We start from the raw sequence: 20,304 nt of genomic DNA, 5'->3' as shown, positions 1-20,304 counted from the left end.
GCAGTGTCAACATACTTATACCCAGATTCAGGACTTAGAATACCAGCCAATTGAAGTCCCAAGAGACTCTTCCTCAAAACAGCAAAATTTCACTAATTACAACTTCAGGTTAGGTTATTATTTTCATATATTAGCCTCAAAATCTCAACTAGAATTTTTAAAAACTATTCAAAAATTTCATTTATTTACAGCTATCATTAATATTCACAAATTTCATCTATTCATAACTATCATTCCCCACTTTGGTCTTCTGATAAAGCCAAAGGGAGAGAACATCAGTTCATTTCTTAAATATATGAAGTGAGAATGAGATAAGATTCCTCCAACAGTCCATGTAGATGAGTGAGACATACCTAATTTTCTTGGTAAAAATCCTGGTGTCAGAAGGAGCTGTGACTTTAGAACCAGGGAATGGTTCAAACTTGTGCATGATAATTTTTTTTTTTTATAAGTGCTCAGGATGTGAGTTTAGAAATGGCCCTTCAGTGGCTGTGACTCGAAAGGAAAGTTAATTAAATGCTATACAAGTTGGACAAATGATGGACATGCAAGTTAACACTGTGGTGGTTTCTGAGTCCCCGTTCTTGTTTGATTGATTCTGTTATCCCTTATATGCCACACTGAATCTCCTTAGGAGCTAAAAAAAGTATACCTGGGAAGCAATGAGTTACTTACCTCAGACACTTAGACCCAAGAGTCTTATTTTGCCATTTCTGCTTCAGATTCATAAACAGTAAATAGTTAGTTCTAAATCATAGCACTAAAAGATATTATTTCATGAATTTCTGGTTGATCTCAAATAATAGCCACTTTGGGTGAGAGAGGCCTGGATTTCTCAAATGACAGTGCTGTAGTTTCACAACACCCTTTCACCTCAGAGACAAATATCTCCTAAAAGAATTTTGCCATGTTTTATTCTCCCAACCATTAAATCATTTACTCATAATTTGTTATTTTCTAATTTTTAAAAAATATGCTGTAATAATCATATGACAGCTATATTTATAACTATTCAGATTGAAAAGAGGAAGAAGCTTGCCTATAACCTTCTTCTATTTAAAACATCAACAATTAAGTGATAATAATTTAGTTAAAATACCTTTCAACCTTACAAATTCATAGAAAGTCATTTAACTTATTTTCTTGCTAATTATGGTAGTTTTTTTAATGCCTACCATATGCCAACTTTTTCCTTTCCTTATGCCTGTTTTAAATAATACTTTAAAAAGCTTAGTGTATAATTTCTCAATTTGTTAACATTCTGTGTCAATCAGAAAAAATATCTGTAAATGAAATAGCATTTTGTTATAAACCTACAAAGGTCTGAATCCTACAGTGGGGATCCTATAGGATGCATTTCTTGTCTAATATCTGACCTCATCTCTTTGGGGTATCCTCAACCGGGAATGATACTTCTTTATCTTTTTTTAATTTAATTTAACTTTTTTTAAATTGAAATGTAATTTTATTTTTTCCAATTCTATACAAAGGTATTTTTTCCAACTATCTTTCTTTATCTCCCAACCTCATTCATCCCCCCTACTACTCATGATTTCTTACAGAACAATAGTACTTCATAACATTCATATCCCATAACTGATTCAATCATTCCTCAGTTGATGGATCCTCTCAATTTCCAGTTCTTTGCCACTACAAAAAGAACTGCTATAATATTTTTGTATGTGTGATTCTTGTCCCCTTTTTTATAATTTCTTTGAGTTATAGACCTTGTAGTATTATTGCTGGATCAAGGGATATGTAATTTCATTGCCCTTTGGGCATAATTCCAGATTGCTCTCCTTAAAGGTTGGATCAGTTCACAGTTTCACCAACAGTGAATTGAATCCCAGTTTTCCTATGTCCTCTCCAATATTGGTTCTTATCCTTTTTTTTGTCATCTTAACCAATCTGATAGGTGTGAGATGGTACCTCAGAGTTATTTCAATTTGCATTTCTCTAATTAATGACTTGCAGCATTTTTTCATGTGATTATAAATAACTTTAATTTCTTCATCTGACCGCTGTCTGTTCATAATTCTTTGACTGTTTATCAGTTGAAGGATTACTTGTAATCTAATAAATTTGATTTGGTTTTCTATATCTTTTAGAAATGAATCCTTTATCAGATACACTAGCTATGAAAATTGTTTCCCAGTTTTCTATTGGTTTAATTTGTCCAAACCTTTTTTAATTTAATATAATCAAAATCATCCATTTTGCAAATTATAATGTTCTCTATTTCTTCTTTAGTTATAACCTTCCCCTCTCTCCATAGAACTGACTCTTAATTGATCTATGGTATCACCTAAATCCTTTAAACATCTAAATCCTATAGGGTGTTAGCTGTAATTCTAGGTGTAGTTTTTGTTTTCCTGTTTTTTTCAGGAAAAAATTCCAGCAATTTTTAGCAAATAGTTCTTAACCCAGGAGCTAGAGTCTTTGAGTTTGTCAAACAGTAGATTACTATAGTCATCTACTATTATTTCTTTTGTACCTACTCTTATCCACTCATCCATTTCTCTTAATGACTTTATAATTTACCTTTTTCTCTGCGGTACATGGTACTTATAACAAAATTGACTGTGTACTGTAGCATAAAAACTTTGCAATCAAAGCAGAAAGACGAATATTAAATGCATCCTTTTCAGAATATGATGCAATAAAAATTAAATGTAATAGAGGTTGATGGAAAGATAAACCAAAAATTAACTTTAAAGAATGAGTAGCTCCAAATACAAATTATAGAAATAATAAACAATCTAAGATAACGACAGCAATGAAATATTATACCAACATATATGAGATCCAGCCAAAAGCAGTTTTTAGAGGAAATTTTCATATTTCTGAATGCTTATATGAATAAAATCAGAAAGCGGAGATCAGTGAATTGGGTGTGCAACTAAAAAGGTGAGAAAAAGAACAAATTAAAAATCTCCACTTAGACATCAAATTAGATATTCTGAAAATCAAAGGAGAAATTTAAAAATTGAAAGTCAGAGAACCATCTAACAAATGAAGTTGAGTCTGTTTTATGGAAAAATCAGTATAATAGAATAAACCTTTTAGTTATTTTGATTAAAAAAGAAAGAAAGAAAACCAAATTACCAGTATCAAAAAGGGTGAACTTACCACCAATGAGAAGGAAATTAAAGTAATAATTCCGAGGTATTTTGCCCAACTGTATATCAACAAATTTGACAATCTAAGTGAAGGGGATATTTACAAAAAGGTATGCTACCCAGATTAAGTGAAGAAGAAATAAAATACTTGAGTAACCCCATTCCTGAAAAAGAAATTGTAGAAATCATCAGTGAACTCCCAAAGAAAAAATCTCCAGCCTCAAATGAATTTACAGGTGAATCCTACCAAACAGTTAATTCCAATTTGATATAAACTATTTCACAAAAGTAGCAGGAGTTCTGCCAAATTCTTTTCATGATAGCAATATGGTGTTGATACTTAAACCGGGAAGTACCAAAACAGACAAAAGAAAATTATAGATCTATCTTCCTAGATCTCCCTAATGATCATTGTTGCAAAAATTTTGAATGAAATTTTAGTAGAGAGATTTCAAGAAATTATTGCTAAAATAATACACTTGATCAGGTAGGATTTATACCAGGTAACAATCAACATAGTTGACCACATCAATTAATAGTACTAACAGAAATATCATGATTCTCTCGATAGATCCCGAAAAAGGCTTTGACAAAATAGAGCACCTGTTCCTGTTAAAAACTCTATAGATTATTCACTTTAAATAATAAACAGTATTTATCTAAAACCATCAACAGGCATTATATGTAATGGAGATAAACTAGGATCATTTCCAGTAAGATTGGGGTGAAATAAGGATGCCCATTATCACCACTTCTAGTCAGTATTGTATTAGAAATGTTAGCTTAATTTAATTGCCATTTCTTCTAAAGAACTTACCCTTGGATAATTGGACTAGATTCCCAAGGGACCTGCCTTATGGGCTATAACTTATGAGAAGTTCCCCAAGTAAAGGCACTGGAGATTACCTACCTTGATGATGAAGCACGATGGATAATTTCCCACTCATCTGTTACCCATCTTATGGTCTTCTTTCCTATAGCTAATCCTCAAATGTTTAGGGTTCTTTTCTGGCACATTCTTCAGTACTTCCAATGCTTAATAGTTGGGTTTAACCTCTAGACTCCTAAGACTAATCAAGAGCCTAAATAAAGGTCCTTTATAAGTAAATATTCACCAAAATTCATACTTACTTTCCATTAAAACTTACTGAAAATTTAGCTCTGATTGTCAGAGACTGACTTAATCCTAAGCAAATATAACTTTTTCCTTGTGTCATACTTGTAAAACCAAAATGAGCCTTCTCTGATCAAGGATTGGTCACTGGGTCCTCTAGATGGGTGCCTTGCCCATTGTGAGTGACTGAAAAGTTCCTCCTCAACCAGTTTACGAGATTTCTCTGGATGATAAAAAAAAAATGATTAGGTGATTCACAGAAGCCATCTAGAGTCAAAGAGACTCAGGACTAATCCCTGAATGGGGATGGATTGGAGGTTGGTTCCCCATTCCAATGGTCTGATAATTTATCCAAGGGAGCAATAATTCAGGCCAGAACCTGCAGCCTTAGGGGAGAAATTCCTTGGTTTAGCTGTAAGGTATGTTGGTATGTGATCACCCTGGAAACAATCCCACCTTTTCTGACTTTCAGTGTCATTTGTTTTGTAAAAAATAAGAAAAATGAAAAGGTGTTAGTAGTGCATATTTACTATAATTGTGAGTTTTGTTTATGTGTTGGAACTTAAAAGATTGTTTTGTGACAAGAGATATGACACAGTGGGAATATTGTCTGAGATATCTGCTATGATATCATCTTCCTGATAAGATATAGTTATTCAAATATTTTTGTAGATAAATTTATGTTTTACAGTATAGCTTAATGTGATACACCAATATTCCTGAGTTATAAATACCATTTTCAGGGTTCATTTATAATTTTCACTTGTAAGCAGGTTACTTTTTTTTTGTTTTTTAGAATATACAGAGGGTACAACTTACTTCCAAACATAACTGATGTGACAATGGAAAATAACCTTTCTAGGGTTATTGCAGCAGTTTCCCATGCATTGACGATATCAACTACTCGAGCACTTACAGTGAGTGTTTTTCTTTATACACCATAACGTTAATGTAATTTGTAGCATCCTATAGAGACAAATTTGTTGTCATAGATTGTTTTCAAATTCATATTGACCTACTCTTCTTAAGCACATTCTTGACAAATTTGAACTGTTTACTTAAGTTCAATAAGAATTAGATCTTATTTTTTAAATATATATTATTTTTGCTCTGAATTACTTAGCCATCAACACTCAAAACCCTCTTTCACTTCACAGTACACATTACCCCAGCATATTCAGATGATATTAGAAAAGAGGGAATTGTATTCTTTATCTTTGATAGCATGGTGCTAATATTTACTTTGATCTGACCAGAATTTCATTGTCTCTTAGTGTTAACTTTTTCATGCAGAATTGGCCATCTTTTCTGGACCTCAGTTTCTTTAGCTATCAAATGGGAATGATCTTACCCTTCCTACTTATAATTCCTTGGACCTAATTATAATCATTTGATTGGATTTCTCCAGTCTCCCAAGTGTGAACTAGAAAATCTTAATGAGGGATATGAGTGCTATTTATACTCTCTGTCTCTTCCCTTCCCTGCACCTTTGTCCAAATAGGGTCTCATACTTTCACCTACTGGGGTTTTACCAAAAGTAAAGTTAGTTTTGATCCCTAAAATCTAGCTAGATATCTTGGGATTTATGGGCTAGATTTTTTTCTTAAAGATCATACCTTAAAACTAAGCACTCTGGCTCCTCGTTTCCCTCCTCCCTCCTGCCTCTTGCCTGCTGCCTCCTGTCTCCTTCTTTTGACTGGTAAAAGATGTCATTCTTTCCCTCATTTCTTACCTAACCTTAATCACTGAACTGAGTCCTGGGAATAACTTTAGTTTAAAAATGCCAAGTTCTCCCACATTATCCAAGGCCATTTCCAGTCATCCTGATGAATATCTGGTCACTGAACCAGAGGAGATAGAGTGGCTGCTGACTTCGCATAGCACCCCTTCCCCACTTTCCCCTTGCTTAAATCCAATTTACTTGCATGTCATAGCATCACTCCCTCATCTCATGGTCCTATTCGAAAATGAAGGACAAAAAACCACAAAGATTTCTCTTGGTCTTCAGAGCTAGAAGGACCTTAGACATATTGAATATAAGGCTTCCATTTTACAGATGAAGGTCACTGGGGGTGAAGTTATGTGCTGCAGGGAGTACAGTTAAATGGCAGTGCTATGCTTCACTCTGTCTCTTCTGATTTCACATATAATGTCTGATGTATTATAATAAAGCTGCCACTTATTCACACTCCTCAGAGTTTCTGTTATTAACCATAACTAGATTAAAAATGAAAGAACAAGTTAGTTTTTTTTTAGATTTTTTTCAAGGCAATGGGGTTAAGTGGCTTGCCCAAGGCCACACGGCTAGGTAATTGCTAAGTGTCTGAGGTCGGATTTAAACCCAGGTACTCCTGACTCCAAGGCTGGTGCTCTATCCACTGTGTCACCTAGCCACCCCAACAAGTTAGTTTTAAAAAATGAAATTTTATTCTCTAGGATCTTACCAAGAACCTATGGGTGGATGCTCTTACCAAAGAGATCAACCCTCATGCAAAAGTTTGAAGGCATTTCATACAGAAGGTACAAAGAACCATAAAACTGAGTCAGGCAACCAATGGTAGATGCCAGTTCTACTTTATGATCCTCTCATAACTTTTAATATTTGCTTCAAATTCCTATTGATAAGCATCTTACTTAGGCTGGAGAGGGAATGTTTACAAATAACCATAAGATTGCTCTCTCCTCATGCAAGATGTCTCTTATCTTGTGGTTTGTTGACCCAGATAAAGGAATTTATCAGTGCTATCAATGAGCTGACCAGATAGTATTGACACAGGCTAAGTCAACATCTAGATATAGGAGACAGGTCTTGTTATGGGAGATTGACATTTTTATACACAGATTTATAGCTATTAGTTGGAGGCTGAGAAATCAATTTTGATCAGAAATATGAGATAAAAGAGTATCAGACAGACACTGTGAAGATTAAATGGTAATTAAATAGTAATTAAGTAGTAATTACCTTTGAAAATTCAAATGGCATACCAATCGAAACTAATATTATTTAGTTATATTTTTATTCATTGGCTGTTATGTATACAGTTTGCAATCCTGATATAATATTAAAATATTGCAAAATACGTATCATCGTTTGTATCTATTTACTTGGATGATAATCTACTATTCATTTATAAAACCAGTTCTATTGAACAACATTTGCTTCCAAAATAAATAGCCATATTAAGGCAGAAAATTATTCTTGATAATGAGCCTTATTCATGTCTCTAGTTTTCATTTCATCTAGAAGTTTTTGTAAAGAAAAATGAAAGAAAAGTTCATTCCTTATTTTTGTATTTAATAAAATTTTCTGACCAAGTTTTAATAAATATATTTCTCCCCCCATTCCTACCCCCCCCCTTTTTTTTAGTTTGGCTGTTGTGAAGCTTTGTGTCTTCTTTCTACTGCCTTTCCAGTCTGCATATGGAGTCTTGGATGGTATTGTGGGTATGTTTCTTCCTTCATTCTACAAACTACTAAGTTGTATGCTTATAAAAGCAGTAGATATTTCACTTAGATAGTCCATAGTTTTTCTACTAAGTCTGTAAGCTACTTAAAATTTTTTTAAAAATTCACCTTCCTGAAATATCTGTTGAAAACTATCTCGATAGATATTTATGGCAAAGATGCAGTTAATTCAAAGATCAATAGATATTTGCCACTTATTTTAGGATAGATGAAGCATATTTTTATGTAGTGAAAGAGCAATGGTCTTAAAAAGTCAGAAGGCTGGGTTTCAAATATTGACTCTGATAATGTAATTGCTCTAGGACCATGGAGAAGCCAGTTTATTTTTCTGAGTCCCATTTTGTTTTCTCATCTTAAAAATGGAGGTAATTGTCATCCTACTTTGGTAGATCTTTTTTTTTTTACTTTTTAAAAATGTTATTTAATTAAGGCAATGTGGTTAAGTGACTTGTCCAAGATCACACAGCTAAGCAATTATTAAGTTTCTAAGATTGAATTTGAACTCAGGTACTTCTGACTCAGGGCTGGTTCTCTATCCACTATACCACCTAGCTGCTCCACTTTGGTAGATCTTAAAGATATTTTTAATCTTCTGTTTCTTTTAGAATAAGAGGGGTGTGTCTGTGTGTGTGTGTGTGTGTGTGTGTGTGTGTGTGTGTGTGTGTGTGTGTGTTTGTATCTCACACACATGTGCTTCCGTTATGTGTGATCCTCAAGTTTATCATTTTATAGACTTGAAGATTTGACTTACGACTTGAATTTCTCTCTATTGTGTGGAGAATGACTTTTCTAATTGAAAGAGTTATATCTACTGTAACCAATAATACTGTAATATTCCATTCTTTCAGATTCTTTGGATATTCTTGCTACTGCAAATCTCTTCAACAATTATTATCCCCTCAACAGCTTTGAAGGAGGTCACCTCCATCCCCCAAATGAGTATTCCAGTGTCTAGTCTTGTGGTGATAATCTTTGTACTTAGAGAAAGACCTCCCTTGGATGACAAGTGTATTCTCTTACCTAGCTTGTATTTGAATGAAATATTTTCAGTTCATTTGTTCCTACCAGAACATGGGCTTGAAATTCTGAGCCATGGTTGTAATGAGACAGTATAAATGTTTTAACCTGATATAAATCTGAATTAGGACAGTAAGTATTTTTTAGCTTCAGATGTCTAATTTAGTAAATACTTCTCTATTAGTTATTTATTTGACAGTTGATTTCCTTACTCAGGTACAGAATAGGATCTTGATCACACAAACCTTCTATAGTTTTTAGCAGTTAGCATTCATTTTATATTAGCTCATTTTGTTCAAGTAGAACTTTTCTATGAGGAAATGTTTCTTTTTTCCTTTTTTTCAATTTATTTTTCTATATACACACAATGGTAGTTTTTCAGCACTCATCCATTTGCAAATTTATGAATTCCCTTCCCTTCCCTATCTCCATGGTTGCAAACAGTCTGGAAAAAGTGCATCTCAACTTTTTTTTTAATTTGCATTTCACTAATCATTAATGATTGGAACATTCTTTTATATGATTATATATAGCTTTAATTTCATCTGAAAACTGCCTGTTCATATCCTTTAACCATTTATCAATTGGGGAATGGCTTGTAATCTTACATATTTGATTCAGTTCTCTATTTTAGAAATGAGTTCTTTATCAGAAATAGTAACTGGGAAAATTGTTTCCCAGGTTTCTATTTTTTTCTAATCTTTACTGCATTGATTTAATAAGTGCAAAATCTTTTTAATTTAGTATAGTCAAAATCATCCAATTTGTAATTTATAATGTTCTCTATTTCTTGTTTGTTCATAAATTTCTTCCCTTTCCATAAGGCTAACAGTTTTTCTTGATTTCTTAGTCTATGGTCACCCTTCATTTCTAAATCCTGTACCCATTTTGACCCTACTTTGATATAGGGTGTGAGATGTGGGACTATGCCTATTTTTTGCCATCAGTGGTGCAACAAGGTTGCCCATTTTCACCACTAGTATTCAATATAGTATTAGAAATATTATCTTTAGCAATAAGAGAAGAAAAAGAAATTGAATGAATTAGAATCGGCAGTGAAGAAGCAAAGCTTTGATTCTTTGCAGATGATATGATGCTATACTTAGAGAACCCTTAAAATAACAACTTCAGCAAAGTAGTAGGATATAAAATGAACCTATAAATCATCAGCATTTCTATATATGAACAATAAAACCCAAGGGCAAGAGACTTAACAAGAAATTCCACTTAAAGTAACTGTAAACAACATAAAATACTTTGGAATCTGTCTCCCAAGAGAAAACCAGAAACGATATGAACACAATTACAAAATACTTTTCACACAAATAAAGTTAAATCTAAACAATTGGAAAATTGTCAGTTGCTCATGATTAGACTGAGCTAATATAATAGAAATGACAATTCTACCAAATTAAATTACTTATTCACTGCCACACCAATCAAACTACCAAAACTCTTAATTTCATAGGGATAAAAATATGGTCACTTGATCATTGTGGTCAGATAAAAGGTACAGGATCTTCCATAAAGATACAGGTAGTATCTCTCTTTTGAGTTAAATCTGATCTTTTATTGTAGTGCTATGTTTTATAGGAATATTTAATGTCCATTTTTTTCATTTTCAGATGTGAAAATATGAATTTCTCTGTTTTGAAAAGAGAAGGATCTCTTGCCTACTTTAGAAGATGCTGTTGTGTGACTCTAGGTCATTTGTGCTTTCAGGGTTCCTCTACTGAATCCTTCTGATGAGTCTAGGAAGAGCTGGACAGTTGGGATGGCCACAACAATCCTTACCCTCTTGTCCTCAGCCTGGTTTCCCCTGGATCTGTCAGCACATCAAGATGCAATCATTTTAGCTGGGAATTTGCTTGCAGGTACTCTGCCTTGAAATTTCTCCAGTCATTCATTTTGTTTGTGTGGTTTATTCATTCATTCATTCATTCATTCATTCATTCATTTATTTATTTTTTACCTTCAGAGGTTGTTAAGTTATCCCTGTTTCTTTTTTTCTACTCATTGTACCACAAGTAGTTACTTCTAGTGAAGACTAGTGACTTGAAGGCTGAATCAAGTGTCAGGAAAACCTGGATTCAAGGCTTTCCTCTGACATAGAATAACTGTATGAGAACTCTGTCCTTGCAGATAGAACAGGTGCCTATATTGATTGGTAATTAGAATTTTCTTCACAGAATCTCCTTAATTGATAGAATTTAAATAGAGCCTTGCATTGAAGGCTCTACACAATTGACAATTTCCCCATCTTTTCAAAAATTGCTTCTTCCTACCTCATTCTACTTATGTCAGTTTCTAGCCAAACTGGATTTTCCCCTATTTCTGTATTTTCATGCTTTCCCATGTCTGGGCTTTGGCTCAGACAGCTTCCCCTCCTCCATGATCTTCATCTTTGCATTTTGAAATGACCGCTGTGCTTCCCGATTTGTACTGTTTCCTCCCCAAAACCTTCTCTAACCCTGTCTCCTTCCACAGTGCTGTGGGGCCATATCATATTGTTGTTTTCCTCTCTGCTGTTATTTGTGTAGTGGTCTGTATTTGGCAGTTGTATTTTGTTTTATCAGCAGGAAATTGTAATCTAATTGTCTTTATGTCTCTCCCAGTGAACAATACTAGCCTTATATTATTAGTGTTTAGTAATGACTGTTAGATAGCAGTCAATAAATATTATTGAGAATCAGTACCTACTATCTGCCAGCCCCTATTCAAAGTCTGGGGACAAATATACTATTAACGAAAACAGTCAAGGCCTGTCTTCAAGGAGCTTACAATCCAGTGGTGCCCCACAGAAGCTGAGAAACCAGGTTGTGAGGAAGGGCAGGGAGATACCCAGTATAGAAGAGTTCCACAGAAGTCCCCAAGTGTAACATAGCTGGTGAAAGATGGATATAAAAGAGGTCCTGAGTCACTTCTTTAAATACAGACCCTGCCCCCCCCAGTCAGAGGGGCAGAGAGAGTACTGAGGAAAGGGGAGGACCAGGCAGATTCAATCTTGAAGCCCAATGACATTTCCCATTGATGAGTTCCTGAAGACGGAAGGCATATTAGAGAGTTCCAAAGAATTCCAGAAGCAGTGTGGCTAGTAGAAAATGGAGAGGAAATATAGTGGTGGGCCCCTCCTTAAATAAATGTCCTAGAATACTGGTCCTATCTTTAAGTCAAATGAATGAATATGTATTCAAATGAATTTATTTGTGAAGTAATGAGGCTGATGTTTTTGCAGCTAGTGCTCCCAAATCATTGAAAAACCCGTGGACAACGGAAGATGAAACCAATCCAGGAGCCATGAAACAAGAAGAGCCATGGCCAGCTTTGGGAGACCGAATGTTGGTTACAATGGTAGAACAGCTCTTTTCTCATTTGCTGAAAGCCATTAACATCTGTGCTCATGTGTTGGATGATGTTACTCCTGGGCCAGCAATAAAGGTATATTTCTTGTAGTGTTGAACACTGACAAGACTTGATTGTTTTGTATCAATGAAATGATTTATTCTTTCAGTCCCAATGCTGAACAATGGAAAAAACTGAGGGTTTGAAATCTGTTCAAATTCCAGATTTACCCCTTGCTATGTATGTGATCTGGGCCTAGTTTCCTCATAGGTAAAAAAAGGCAATTGGATTGTACATAAACTTTAAGGTTCTTGTCGCACTTTCATTTCAATTACTCAAGACATTTTTAACTTACTCTTTTATTTTTTGCTTAATTTCTTCTAGAAATTCTACTTCAGTTTTTTTTCCAAGCTATGTTTTTCTTTTGAATCATTCTTTTTTCCTGGGTTTGTGTCTTGAATATTACTTTCACTATAATAGTGTATTATAGTTTGCATGATTTTTGTTTGTTCATTCTCGTAACCCACTTTCATATTTTGATGTTTGTTAGGATCAGTCTCTGTTCCTTTCTGGAGAGAAAATCTTGGCTCTTCCTGTCATGGTTTGTTGAAGTATGGAGTTTTGTTTTGTTCCATTATCTAAGGAACAGCTCCAAAAAGGGACATGCAAGCTTTCAGTGTTTCCACAGTGGTCTAATTTGTGTAATGTCTAAACTCTGCAAAGTATCTCACATGGTTTTGAGTCTTCACAAGAATAGATTGCTTTTGAACTCAGTCTCTGTCATCCAGCTAGGAAGATTTCTTGGTTCAGTGACAGAACTGTAAGTTTACTGATTTCCTAAGATTCTTGCCCTGCTTATTCCTCTGCTGTAAGTTGGAATTGTGATCCTACTTCACCTCTGTGGTTGAAGAGCCACACCACTGCTGCTTGCTTTTTAATTTACTATACCCTGGGCTGCCAGTTCTGGTTAGAGATTTCTTCTTCTATCTTCTCTGCATATGTGTCCAGAAATGGTTCCAAGACTTACTTTTACCCTAGTGTGCAGCCTTTCCTTGCACAGTGTGCTGCTGCCAAGACCTTCCTTTAAGTCAATAAGGGTATACTGATCATATCCCAAAATGTGTTTTTTGTTCTTCATGTTTGGTCTATCAACTCTCTGTCAGTAGGCTAATAGGTAAGAGTCTTCATAATTGGACCTCTGGAGTTATGGTTTATCATTGAGTTGATTAAAGTTTGTAAGACTTTTAAAATTATTCCTGTCTTACAAAGGTATTATATCACTTCAGTTCATAAACATCTTTCCAAATTTCTCTGAAACCATTTCATTTAAAATTTTTTATAGGGGCGGCTAGTTGGCACAGTGGATAGAGCACCGGCCCCGGAGTCAGGAGTACCTGAGTTCAAATCCGGCCTCAGATACTTAATAATTACCTAGCCGTGTGGCCTTGGGCAAGCCTCTTAACCCCACTGCCTTGCAAAAACCTAAAAAAAAAAAAATTCTTATAGCGAAATAGTATTCCATCAAATTCTTGTGCCATAATTTGTTATATGTCATAATTCCTGAATTAATGGGTAGCCTCCTCCCCCACCCTCCCCACCCCCACAATTAGTTTGTATTTCTTTGCCACTGTAAAAAGAGCTGCTAAATTTTTTTTTTTTTTTTTTTTAGATTTTTCAAGGCAATGGGGTTAAGTGGCTTGCCCAAGGCCACATGGCTAGGTAATTATTAAGTGTCTGAGGTTGGATTTGAACCCAGGTACTCCTGACTCCAAGGCCGGTGCTCTATCCACTGTGCAACCTAGCCGCCCCTGCTAAAAATATTTTTTGCTGAGGTCCATAGATTCCTATGGGAGTTTTCAAGACATTTGAAAATTTATAAAACCTAAGGAATGGGGGGGAAGAGTTTCAGCTTTTATTTTTACTAATTTTGATTTCTTTTGTAATCTTGTGATTTTCTGTTTTTCATTTAAAAACATTATTTTGGGAATGGAACTTTCTTCACCTTTGAATGGCTTTACTAGAAAATCAGAGAGGTCCAAGACAAAAAGTTTAAGAACCTTTGTATTTGAGCAATAGAAAAATAAGGCCAATTATATTTTTTTTATTTGTGAATGAGAATTTTTTTTTCCTCTCATTAGTTAATTCTGATTATTCCTTGGTCAGCATTTCTCAATATATTCCATAGAATTATTGTTAGTTTTAAAAGATGAATTTTAAGTTGTCATTGGATTTGATCTTTAGGGGGAGCAAATGCTAAGATTTTGAAAACTTTTAATGCTTGGTTAAAGATTTTTACATTGGCATAATGTTTTTGTTTTTCTGTTTTAGGCAGCTTTACCCTCTCTAACCAACCCACCTTCTTTAAGTCCAATCCGTCGGAAAGGAAAAGAAAAAGAACCAGGAGAGCAGACCTCTGTACCATTAAGTCCCAAAAAAGGCAATGAAGCTAGTCCAGGTATGGAGAAAAGTTTTTGGGAAGAGCGTATTTGGTGATGAAATTGTTAAAATTTGAAGTTACTCATTACAGTTAATTATGATGTGGAAATTTAAAATGTGAACATTTATATTTTAAATAGCATTCAAATTAGGAAGTACTTATATTTGTGATTTTGGGAATTGTCCCTAGTATTTATCCTATTATATATATTCTACTAAAACTCAAATCTCATTAATACTGATTCACATTATTCACTAAATTTTCTTTGTTGAGATTTTGTTTAAAAAAATTGAATTTTATCTGGAGAAAACTGTCTACCTAAATGTATATTTTTGGAGAGTGCAACTTTATGCTTACTAATAATAGCAATAAGGATAATTAGGATTTAGGTACTATGTAAATACTTTCCAAATATTATCTCATTTGATTCTTGTAGAACTATTCTTCTTTTACATTTGAGGAAAGAAAAGAAAAGAAGGTCATGGGGCTTGCTTAGAATCATATAACTAGTGTATGAGGCCTTTCTGACTCTTGTATGTTTGCATGGACACAGTGAAAGTCAGTTGCCTGATTTTACAGTCTTAGACTTTACAATTTGATCATGTTTTGGAAAATAACCTTGTTCCATTCATATGCAACTTTATTTCGGGTTTATAGTTAGTCATTTTATTTAATATATTGTTTTCTAAAGTTAAATTATAGTGCCTAGCATATGACAATGCACCATATAAGTACTTAATAAATAAATATATCATTAGTATGAAATGTGGCATCCAAAATCTAATCTTCAGATTCATTTTAGATGGCAGTCTATATTTTTTGTGTTTCTTATTTGATTCCTTTATTTCTCTTAGTATTTAATTATTTTTACATTGATACATGATTTCATACATGTTTCCATAACTTGTTCTGATGCTGATCACTACTCCTATTTTAGATCATGATTTCATCAATTGCAGAGCCTAAACACTACTAGTGACAGACTGTACTGTGCTTAGTTAGTCTGTTCTTTAGAAAAAAGACCCCATTACCTATACTTAAATGTACTACTCCAGAATCTTTCCCAGCATGGACTCTGCTGACATAAACTTCAAGAATCCAGACTTTAGGGGTTGCTAGGTGGCACAGTGGATAGAACCACCATCCCTGGAGTCAGGAGTACCTGAGTTCAAATCTGGCTTCAAACACTTAGTAATTACCTTAGCTGTGTGGCCTTGGGCAAGCCACTTTAACCCCATTTGCCTTGCAAAAAAACTAAAAAAAAAAGAACTGATACTTTACTCCCCAAAGGGAGTCCTTCCAAAAAGGACTGGTTATCACTTGTGTTTACTCACCAAGTGAAAATAAAGACTTTATGTTTGATTTCATGCTATACTTGTTACTGTGCTTTATGTTGCATTATTTTCAATAGCTTCTAGATCTTCTGATCCCTCTGGACCTGCTATAACAAGTAAATCATCATCACTGGGAAGTTTCTATCATCTTCCTTCTTATCTCAAGTTATATGATGTTCTAAAAGCTACTCATGCTAACTATAAGGTACAGTGCATAACTTTTCTTGTGGTTTATGGTAGTTCAAAATAGGAGAACCCTATTGTATTCAGTTTTATTTATGCAGAGAAATTCTGGGATAAGATGGTAATAATTAACTCCAATTTTTAGTAGTGCTTTAGATTTTTGCAAACAGTCTTGTGGGATAGATATTACTAATCCATTTTTCCAATCAGGAAACTTGAGTTATAAACATGGATTGATTTGACTTAGGGTAGATGATTAGTATTAGTATTAGAATTAGAATCCAGTTCTTATGGTTGTAATTCCAGTGATCTTATGATCATTATATTACAATTGTAAAAATAGATGATAACTTATCTAGAGATCAGTTTTTTATTAACTGGGAGATGAGTGGGAGAGTCTTTTGATGCCTAAGTTAGGTCCTTTTCTAAAGTTATAAATTATTTTCTTTCTGACAGAACTTTCTTGATAAAAAAAATTCTATCAAAGTTTTTTTTGACATTTATGTCTGTTGGCATCTTAAAAGGATAAAAAGAGATTGCATCCTATAACTGATTAACAGTGAGAATTGCTTTATACTCTGAATGCAAGATCCTTTAAAGTCTTAACTTTTCACTTTTGAAAATGATGGAAACTTAAAAAGAAAAATGGGTGAGAAAAAACCCCTAAGCAGCTCTAGTGAATTAAGAGAATTTTTAACTAAGAACTAGCATTTCCAACGTCATTTTAGCTATTAATGATTGACTGTAAGGATCTGAAAGTATTGGCTATATTTTTGTATCACAACTTTTGTCAGCCTACTTAGAGAATGTTGCTTAGGGCAAATTTGGAAGAATTTTTTGTTGTTAAAAAAAGGAGGGCAGGTTAGGGGAATGACCTCTTTACCACAGCAATTCCACTCGATATTAAGAAACTATATAAAAAAAAAACTTGTACTATAGTGATGTTAGTAGCTACTGTGGAAAGAGAACTTGAAACTTGGCCTTGAAATGGGAAGATGTAGATTTTAGTCTTAGCTTTATTATTTAAGAGTTTTGTGACCTTTAGGAAGTCAAGATCATAAAATATCATTTACTCTTCTAGTCTGACAAGTTAATTTTACAAGTGACAGATAAATTTCAGGTCAGATTGCTGATATGATTTGTCCAGGGTCATATAAGGAACTTCAAGTTTCCTATTTGAGGCATTAAAGGAGTGTTTTAATATCAGGAGATAGGGATTGGATCTGTGGTATCATTGGCACCACAGAAAACTCCCACTGAAAGCATGCAGGTTAATACCTTCTCTGCAACTTAATGTCTTACACTGTAGCCTAGAATGCTGAAAGATTAGGTATTGTCGCAGCCAGTAGGTGTCAGAGGTGGGGTGTAAATCCATATCTTCCTGAGGCCATGTTGCTTGTTAGTCTTAATGTTTCCTGTAAATAATTGTACTTTATCCCTACCTCTTAAGGTTACATTGGATCTTCAGAATAGCAATGAAAAGTTTGGGGCATTTCTGCGGGCTGCCTTGGATGTCCTCTCACAGATTCTTGAGCTAGCGACCCTGCAGGATATTGGCAAGGTGTGTTAGTTAACTTAATGCACCCTGGCTTGTTTCAAATCTTTCTTTTGAAATACACATAGCATTATAATTGATGTTTCTCAGAGTTGCTCCTAATTCCATCTTCCAAATGAGCAAAAAATTTTGAGGAAAATGAAATAAAGAAAAAAGACAATCTTATATTTAGGCTTCCAACATGGTCAGTCATTTGTGAACAGAGCTTTCCATTATACCAGATTGTGCCTCTCTCTATATAAAATAGTAACTGGTTAGCTGGATTAATACGGGATTCAAATTTAATTTCTAGGTCAAAATTTTTCTTTGAGTTTTCGAGAGAATACTTATTTCTAATAACTCTTCCATAATTATTACCCTCATTGTATGAGGGAATAGTATACCTACCATTTTACTAATTTTCTGAGCAAATATTTTTTATGTTATGTTCTGATTATTTAAATTAGGTTTTTAATTGAACCTTGATGTATGACTTTGTTTTGTTTTGCTTTTGCATGGCAATGAGTTCAGTGACTTGACATAGGTAACACAGCTAGTAATTATTAAGTGTCTGAGGCTGGATTGGAACTCAGTCCTCCTGACTTGAAGGCTGGTGCTCTGTCTAATCTGCCACCTAGCTGTCCCTGATATATAACTTCTAAATTTATCCTGCTGTTGTACCCTTTCCCTAATATCACTCAATACTCAGAAACCTCTACTGTTAAGACTATTTATATTTCTTTTTTTAGTGGTTGTGTTCCTAAAATGGGGTATTGCTGATGTATTCCTGACTGTTTTTCAATTAGCAGAGGAGATTGAGATTGCATTTCCACCCAATAACTTAATCTTAAAAGGTTCAAATAAATTTCTGAACCTCAAATACTTGAATCCTGAGAGTGGGCCTCAATGCCTATAAAGAATCTTCAGTGGGACAAAAAAGGGTAAATTAGGACTTCTGATGTCATTGACATCTGATTCCCTCCATGAATATAAGTTGCCACCTTCTGTATACCTTAGAGTTTTAGAGAGTTGCCTAAGAACTGAGAGGTTAAGATCCTTTGTTCAAAGTCACATAGCCAGGTAGGCAAGATTAAGAATTTAAAATAATGTTAAGAGTGAGAAACAGTTGTGATAGAAGAACTTTTGCTTGAATTTAAGTCACAAATGCAGTCCCAAAAAAGGGGAGACTTCAACCAGTCACAGTTGTTCAGATGGAATACGTGGACAGTCAGTTCATAAATTTTTGAGGCAAAGAAAATATTTTAATTTTGGAGTCATAAAATTACATTAAAAAATTAGCTCTAACAGCATTGAGTTTTTATTTAGTTGATTAGATGTGGTGGATTGAGATAAGTAAACAAAATGAATATAGGTATGGAAGTTGAAGTATATTAAATTATAACAAAATTTTTGAAGTTATTTTTACTCACTTTGCTTTTTGGTTTTCTCAAGTGGTCAGAAAACTTTTAAAAAATAATTTAGCCAAATTAATGGCAAAATCATCTGAGTGTTAAAATCAAATTACTGTTATCATGCTCAAGGTACTTTTTCTATTGCAGTATACTATTAATCTTTGTAGTGTTTGAAGTAATCACCATTTATTTCACATTTTTCTGCATTTAATATATTACCTACATTTCACTTTGTGAAACTTGTTATATAGACTATACTCAATCCAGAAGGAGACATGGGACTGATACTTTATGATATTTGCCAAAATAATGTTGCAAATAAAAAATTTTATGCCCTTGATTCCTGACTGAAAATCAATAACAGAAGATAATCATCATTTATAACATCTGATTTTTTTGGGGGGGTGGGGTATATAGTGTGTTGAAGAAATCTTGGGATACCTGAAATCCTGTTTCAATAGAGAACCTACAATGGCTACAGTTTGTGTTCAACAGGTGAGGAAATAATGATAAACTTTTTTTTAATGATATATTTTTTCACCTTCCCATATTTCCTAGACTTCCTACGTCTCTTGCTCAACATTTGGCATGCATGCATTCTGAATTCTGCTGTTGAAGTTGTACAGTTATTGTTTGTAGGAGGTAATTTTCTGCTTTTAGGCACATGAAAATACTGCTTAATCTAGTAGATTAAAGGGTTGGATTTGGAAAAACCAAGTCCCAGTCCTGCCCCAGACATACAATAGCACTGTGACCCTGAACCAGTTATGTAATCTTTATGAGTTTGAGTTCTTTTGTAAAATTTGTTGTCAAGATCAGAAGGGTTAATTGATGTAAAGCAATTTTCAATCCTTAAAGTTCTGTAAAAATGTTAGCTATTATAATTCATCTGGGCTGAGTCCTCTAAAAAGTTGTGACCACTTGTTCCAAGGACATTCACTCATTTACTCCAAGTTGGTTTCATAAGGTTTTATAGCAATCCATTTCCCATTCTTTTTCTCCATGATTGGATGTATATTTATGACATTCACTTACGTTCTCATTGTTAATTCTCTAATAGTAATATTAATAAACCTTTACCAGTTACTGGTAGGCATTCAGACTATCTTTCCTCTCCTCCCCCTTCATCTCTGTTCTCTTTCTCCCTACCTTTTCTTCCCCTCTCTCCCTTTCTCCTTGTTGTCTCATTTCTCCTCCTCATTACAGTTGTTTTTCCAGTTGTTATCTGCTGAACCATTAAGTCTTTCATCATCTTTTCCTCTTTCTCCTTTGAAATCTCAAATTATAACAACAGTTTATCTGAATCCCTTTATTGATTATTTATTCCCATTGTATATTCTTTTTATT

General features: G+C 34.0%; 1 protein-coding gene across 6 annotated transcripts in view; it reads left to right on the top strand.

The window, feature by feature from the left end:
• Positions 1 to 20,304, top strand: part of HTT (huntingtin) — a 222,910-nt gene that overhangs the window by 95,990 nt on the left and 106,616 nt on the right. For all 6 annotated transcript variants that reach the window (XM_074229870.1, XM_074229868.1, XM_074229867.1 and 3 more), the window contains 8 exons: positions 5,030 to 5,150; positions 7,601 to 7,677; positions 10,438 to 10,589; positions 11,951 to 12,153; positions 14,386 to 14,512; positions 15,906 to 16,033; positions 17,462 to 17,572; positions 19,375 to 19,452. In XM_074229870.1, coding sequence (XP_074085971.1) covers positions 5,030 to 5,150; positions 7,601 to 7,677; positions 10,438 to 10,589; positions 11,951 to 12,153; positions 14,386 to 14,512; positions 15,906 to 16,033; positions 17,462 to 17,572; positions 19,375 to 19,452 — 997 coding nt within the window. The remainder of the gene's footprint in view (positions 1 to 5,029; positions 5,151 to 7,600; positions 7,678 to 10,437; positions 10,590 to 11,950; positions 12,154 to 14,385; positions 14,513 to 15,905; positions 16,034 to 17,461; positions 17,573 to 19,374; positions 19,453 to 20,304) is intronic.

This window comes from Macrotis lagotis, chromosome 3 (genome assembly GCF_037893015.1).
Source record: "Macrotis lagotis isolate mMagLag1 chromosome 3, bilby.v1.9.chrom.fasta, whole genome shotgun sequence".
In the NCBI taxonomy this organism is placed as follows: domain Eukaryota; kingdom Metazoa; phylum Chordata; class Mammalia; order Peramelemorphia; family Peramelidae; genus Macrotis; species Macrotis lagotis.
The sequence above is the reverse complement of the archived record's forward strand: the minus strand, read 5'-3'. Positions and strand labels throughout refer to the sequence as shown.